Below are 6,237 nucleotides of genomic sequence, written 5' to 3'. Positions count from 1 at the left end.
AAGTAGTAAATAGGAATTATTTGAATATTATGTGATTTTATGTATATTGTACCTATTTATAAGATATAATAAGTTAAGAATAAATATAAGCATCAAAAATAAAATAATAGATGAAGAAAATTGTATTGGTTGGGACAAGGATTTCGGAGATATAAAGAACGCCGAAATCCGAGTTATAACGAAGAAGTTATGACCTGTCGAAGTTTCGCGACAAATCCGACACGACACCGGGAATCGTAAAAAGTGAGTTTACGATAAAGTACTTTTTAGCCTTAGGGTTCTAAATGAAAGTTTTAGAGTACGTCTCCACCTTCGCGTGGATATAAAGAACGTAAAAAACATAGTTTGTATGCAAAAGTTGTGGCCTTCCGAAGTTACAGCTGCCTGAGGGCATGACACGTGTCAGAAACCCTAATTTGACTGAACTCACGACGTGAGCATCAAAACTCACGACGTGAGGAGTCAAGGAGTCAAATTGCCACATTTTGGACCTAGAAGGTGCGTGACGAGGCTGCGAAGAGATAAGTTCTAAGCTCACGACGTGAGCAATGATATCTCACGACGTGAGGAGTCATATGGCCACCTTCCGAAGCTAGGGATGCGAATGGAAAGTCTACGAGGTGAGCAGGCTTGGCTCACGACGTGAGTTTTATAAACTCATGACGTGAGAGTCAAAAAAACTTGCTATAAATAGCAGGTTCGACCTCAGCCAATCTCACACCTAAATCTTCTTACCTCTCTCTCATTTTCTGAAGTCGTTCCGCGTCCCGAGCCCGACGATCACGAACCGCCGACCGTTTCTAGTTAGATTCTATCAACTCACGCTACTAAAGTGAGTGCATAGTTATTTTCATCTTACACATAGATATGAAGTATTTTATATAAATTACATGTTATATGTGCATATTATCTGTATACTTGTTATCTATGTTAAATGGACACTATTATACATGTTTTAAATTATTTAAACTGTATATGTATTTTATATCTACAAATATGTTGGGGTAAAACATGGGTAGATGAAATAGTTGGTGTGTGATGAAATAAAATGATGAGAGGCCTCGATGTTGATGTTGATCCAGTCATCTAGCAGAGTATAGATGACGACCACATACTTTTCTAGACAGTCTAGTGGAGCGCTAGAAGGCCCGCAACATGTAGGTATTTGTGAACGATGTGTTCACTGGTGTACTCTATCCCCCTCATGGTTTTCTTACATACATTTATTGTTGAGGAACCCCCTTAGCAGTGGTGTCCATCTCGATGATAATCCTTAGGCTAGGTCCCTTATGATAGGTGTTTTAGGGACGTAAAGTGAGGATAACGGGAACGGGTAATCGGGTTATTGTTGGTTGATGAAATTAATAAACTTATTTATTGCGGGTTGAAAAGCCTATTTGCTCACCAGGCTCCCAAGCCTGACCCACTCAGTTTTCTCGTATATAGGTAGTGGAAAGAGGGCACAGGAGTGATGATCTGATGAGAGATCAATGGATTATAGGCCACTAGAATAAATAGATATTATAATGCCTATGTTGTTTATGTTTATGCTTTGGATATGTATTAAAAATGATATCCCAAGGTTTTTAATATAATACATTTCTATCGGAAGTGCTTTGATAAATTCTTTATCATATAGATATATATATTTTTGGGAACAAATTCCGCAGTATATTTCGTTAAAAATATACTCTGATTTTCAAATAAAGCATAAACAAATCGGTCTTTTCTGGCCGTGAAAATGGGGATTTCACATTAGCGACGTTGGTAGTTTCCTCATGATCGTTGGGATCCTTCAGTCTTTTGGCAGGATCCTCGATCGCTGTGATCAACACGTGGATTATCGGGCTCTTGGTTTCTGGCGGGATCCTAATAGAAGATCCTAGATTGGCTAAAGCATCTGCTTCAACATTGTCTTCTCTAGGAACTTGGTTTAGGCTGAATGCTTCGAATTCGGAGGCTAAATTTTTGAGGATCTGGATATATAGTGCTAGTCTTTCTCCTTTTACTGCATAGGATCCATTAAAATGGTTAGTCAATAATAAAGAATCGACGAATACGTGAAGATACTTGATTTGAAGATCCTTGGCTAAGTGCAATCCCATGATTAGTGCCTCGTATTCTGCCTCATTGTTGGTTACATTGAACTCACAGCTGATTGCTTGGGGTAGGATGTCCCTTTTGGTGATTTTAGTATGATCCCTAGGTCAGTTCCTCTTTGGTTTGATGCTCCATCTGTGAATAGTCTCCATCTTCCCATGTTTTTTTCTTCTAGAAGTTGTTTGACTTTGATTTCTACTTCAGCTTGTAGATCATCACTAAAGTTATCCACAAAGTCTGCCAATGCTTGAGACTTTATAGTAGATCTTGGCTCATACTTTATGCTATATGTGATTAGTTTCACGGACCACTTTACCATCCTTCCTGACATTTCTGGTTTTCTTATAACAATCTTAATAGGATAATTAGTTCGTACATTGATAGGATGTGTTTCAAATAACGTCTTAATTTAGTAGAAGTAGTTACTAATGCAAGTATGAGTTTTTCAAGGTGGGAGTACCTGGTCTCAGTATCCAAGAGACTTTTACTTATATAGTAGATGCGATGTTGGTCCCCTTTAAGATCCTTGGCTAAGACTGCACTCACCGCGTTTGATGATACTGAAAGGTAGAGAAGAAGTGGTTCCCCATCTAATGGTTTTACCAATCGGGGTGCTGAACTTAAATATTTTTTAAGTTCATGGAAAACATCTTCGTGTTTATTGGTCCACTCGAACCTTTTGTTCTTCTTTAAGATGTTGTAGAAAGGCTTGCATCTTTCTGAGGATCTTTAGATGAACCTGTTTAGGGATGCCACTCTTCCTGTTAGTCTTTGAATATCTTTTGTCTAGGATGGTGATCTTAGATCGAGGACATCCTTGATTTGCTCCGGGATTGCTTCAATTCCTCTTTTGGTCACCATGTATCCAAGGAACTTGCCTGATCTCATTCCAAAGTGACACTTGGAGGGATTCAGCTTCATGTTATATTCGTCCAGTATGTCAAAGGCTTCTTAAATATCCTTGGGATGATCTTCAAGTTTCTTAGACTTGACCACCATGTCATCGATGTAGACTTCCATGGTGTCCCCTAGTTTCTCTTTGAACATCTTGTTGAATAGCCTTTGGTATGTTGCACCTGCATTTTTAAGATCAAATGGAATGGCAATATTACAATAGATACTTGTTGGAGTTATGAATGTCGTATCCTCTTGGTAGGATGGTTCTATCTGGATCTATTGGAATCCTGCTGATGCATCCATGAAGGTTAATAATTCATGACCCGCTGTCGCGTCTATCATGGAGTCAATGTGTGTTAGAGGGAAAGGATCCTTGGGACAAGCCTTATTAAGATCCGTGTAATCTACACACATTCTCCACTTACCATTCTTCTTTTGTACCACGACTACATTAGCTATCCACCTTGGGAATTTCACCTCCTTGATCATTCATGTTTTAAGAAGTTTTTCTACTACTTCTTGTATAATTTGGTTTGTCTCCGGTGCGAACTTCCTTCTCTTTTGGTGTATTGGTCTGAAAGATGGATCAATGTTAAGTTTATGGGTTATTATAAATTTTGTCTACACCTGTCATGTCCTCGTGCTTCCATGCAAATGTCTTGCTTCTAGATTTGAGGAACTTTATTAGATCTTGTTCGATTTGTTCAGGCATTGAGGATCCCATGAGAATTTAGGCTTCAGGATCCTCAAGGTTCAGGGGCAATTCCTTTACATCTTGCTCTCTTGTTTCTAGCACATCCCGTGCCCCCTGCCTTAATTGCTATGTATGTCGTGGTATTGTTAAAGATTTCATCGAAGTATTGTAGCATTCTTTGGAGTCTTGTTGATCTCATGTGATCTTCAGTGTCCCCTATGGGGTGGGCATCTTCACACACTAATGATATGTCGACCGAACAACCTTCATTTCGTGGATCCATGGTCTACCTAGTATAACATTATAAGAGGATAACATATCAATTACACAAAAATGTTGCATAGAGTTTACCCCCTCTATTTAGATAGGTAGATTTATCTCCCCGACTGTGTGTTTGGTTTCGCCATTGAATCCAATCAACACTGAGGGTCTTCTAACTATTTCGGACTCCGGGATGTTCATTCTTTTTAATACGTCCAGGAGTATAATGTTGACTGAAGATCCTCCATCGACAATGATCATTCTGACGAAATGGTTGAAAATGTAAAGAGTGATCACCAACCCGTCATGGTGAGGATCCTGGATGTCTTGTCTATATGCTTCGTCGAAGGTGATCTCTTTCTCGTTTGTGATTGACGTATTCTTCCGTGACCCTTCTTCTTTTTCTGTTTTTGACACCTTGGCGTGCCTGTTTGCTACAGAATAAGAGGTACCACAAATGTCAAATCCTCCAGAGATCACATTGATTACCTTGACATCAGCAGGAGGGGATCCTGGTTTGTCGAGGATCTTCTGAAGATCCTGATCTTTCTCTTTGGATCTCTCATTTCTTCTTCCAAGGATTTCTTTAAGGTATCCTTTTCCTAAGAGGTAGCTGATCTCCTTCCTAAGATCTATGCAATCCTCTGTGATATGACCAAAGTCTTCATGGTACGCACACCATTTGGATTTTGTCTTTCCAAGTGGTGGATTTTCTCCCTTTCTTGGTCATCTTGCTTTATCTCCAAGATCCTGCATAGCTAATATTATACCTGAAATATCCACAAAAAAGCAATAGTCAGTAATCTTAGGAAAGTCTTCTTCCTCTCCTTCATCTTCAATTACATTAACCCTATGATGCTCAGGTTTGGAATATGGTTTTGACTTATAGGATCTCTGGGACGAGGATTCGACCTTCTTATTGGGGTGATCGTATGAGCTTGGTGGGTTGCTCCTCTTTTGGATCTCCTTGTCTTATTGGAGCCTTATGAACCTTAGTGCTCTGCTCCTAACTTGGTCCACCCTTTTGCATGGATTCATTACGAGGTCTTCGTAGAAAGGAGAGTCCTTCTTTAATCCCACTTTAAAGGCTTCAACTGCAGTCGCCATGTCAATGTTGGGGATACTCAGAGCTTCCCTGCCAAACCTGTTCACAAAAGTCCAAAGGGATTCCTTAGGATCCTAAACCACTCGATAAAGATCACTAGTGATCTTTTCGAATGTTCTGCTACAATAAATTGATTGTTAAATAAATTAACTAAGTGAGTAAACAAAGTAATAGAGTAAGGAGGAACATTAAGAAGCCATTTTAAAGTTGATACTGTGAGGGTTGAACCAAAACCCTTGCACATGCTAGCTTCCTTTAAGTGTGCGGGAATGTGGATGATCTCCATTATTTCCCTGCACTGTGCCACGTGCTCCTCGGATCTGTAGTCCCATCATAAGGCTTCATGCTGGGGGTTTGGATGCGCTTTGGGACTTCGGTATCAGCTATTGCCAGAACAAATCTTAAAATCATGTGGCTTGTGGGGATACTTTCGGTATAGGTTGAACCACTCCGGGCACGCTCGAGATCATTCGCCTTAATTGTTGAAGTTCCTTAGCCACGATCGGGCTTAAACCTGTATGAAGGTCCATAGAGCTAGTGTTAAAAGCATTATTATTTACGAAGTTACCATGATCCTTAGTATTAGGCTTAAGGAAGGTTTCATTGGGATCCTGGGTCACATGAGCTCGCTCGTCAGGAGTTGCATCCCAGACAGGAGCGGATGTTGGCACTGAGGATCCTATCTACCAACGATTTCCGGAGGATCCCATACTGTCGAAGTTTAGGATCCTGGGTTGCAGGATCGAGGCTGTAGCTTCATGAGGTTTGCGGATCTCTACCCTAATTCTTTCCACTTCCTTGAGCACTGTCCTGTTATCCTCTTGTTGCCGAGTCATATGTTGTTCCAGCCTCCTCATCATGGCAAAAAGCTCATTGTTGGAGACTATTACCAGAGGATCTTGGGATCCTTGAGTAGTTAGTAGAGGAGTTTTTTTTTTCTTCGGCACATTGGGAGTCTTTTTGGGACCTCCAGATGGAGGTGGTGGAATGTTTTTGGAGGAAATGGGAGGAATTTAGGAGGAAGACAGGGTCGACTGCGTAGACATGATTTTCCGAAAGGTTTTGAACACCACAGCCCCATGGTGGGCGCCAAATTGTTTTGGTAAAAAATTACACAAGTGAAACTCAACCAAATTGAATGAGAGGCTGTGGTGTTTGAATTGGTGTAAGCAGAAAATTG

General features: G+C 40.4%; 1 protein-coding gene across 1 annotated transcript; it reads right to left on the bottom strand.

Moving 5' to 3' along the window:
• Positions 1-4,051: 4,051 nt before the first annotated feature.
• LOC145139707 (uncharacterized) lies at positions 4,052-5,059 on the bottom strand. Its single transcript, XM_079073437.1, has 3 exons — positions 4,944-5,059; positions 4,723-4,802; positions 4,052-4,596 (listed from the first exon to the last, which is right to left on the bottom strand). The coding sequence occupies exons 1-3, from the start codon at positions 5,057-5,059 to the stop codon at positions 4,052-4,054; spliced, it is 741 nt and encodes a 246-aa protein (XP_078929563.1).
• Positions 5,060-6,237: the final 1,178 nt, after the last annotated feature.

Source organism: Lactuca virosa, chromosome 9, assembly GCF_052849685.1.
Source record: "Lactuca virosa cultivar CGN04683 chromosome 9, Lactuca_virosa_CGN04683_v6, whole genome shotgun sequence".
Lineage (NCBI taxonomy): Eukaryota > Viridiplantae > Streptophyta > Magnoliopsida > Asterales > Asteraceae > Lactuca > Lactuca virosa.
This window is presented reverse-complemented; position numbering and strand designations above follow the sequence as displayed.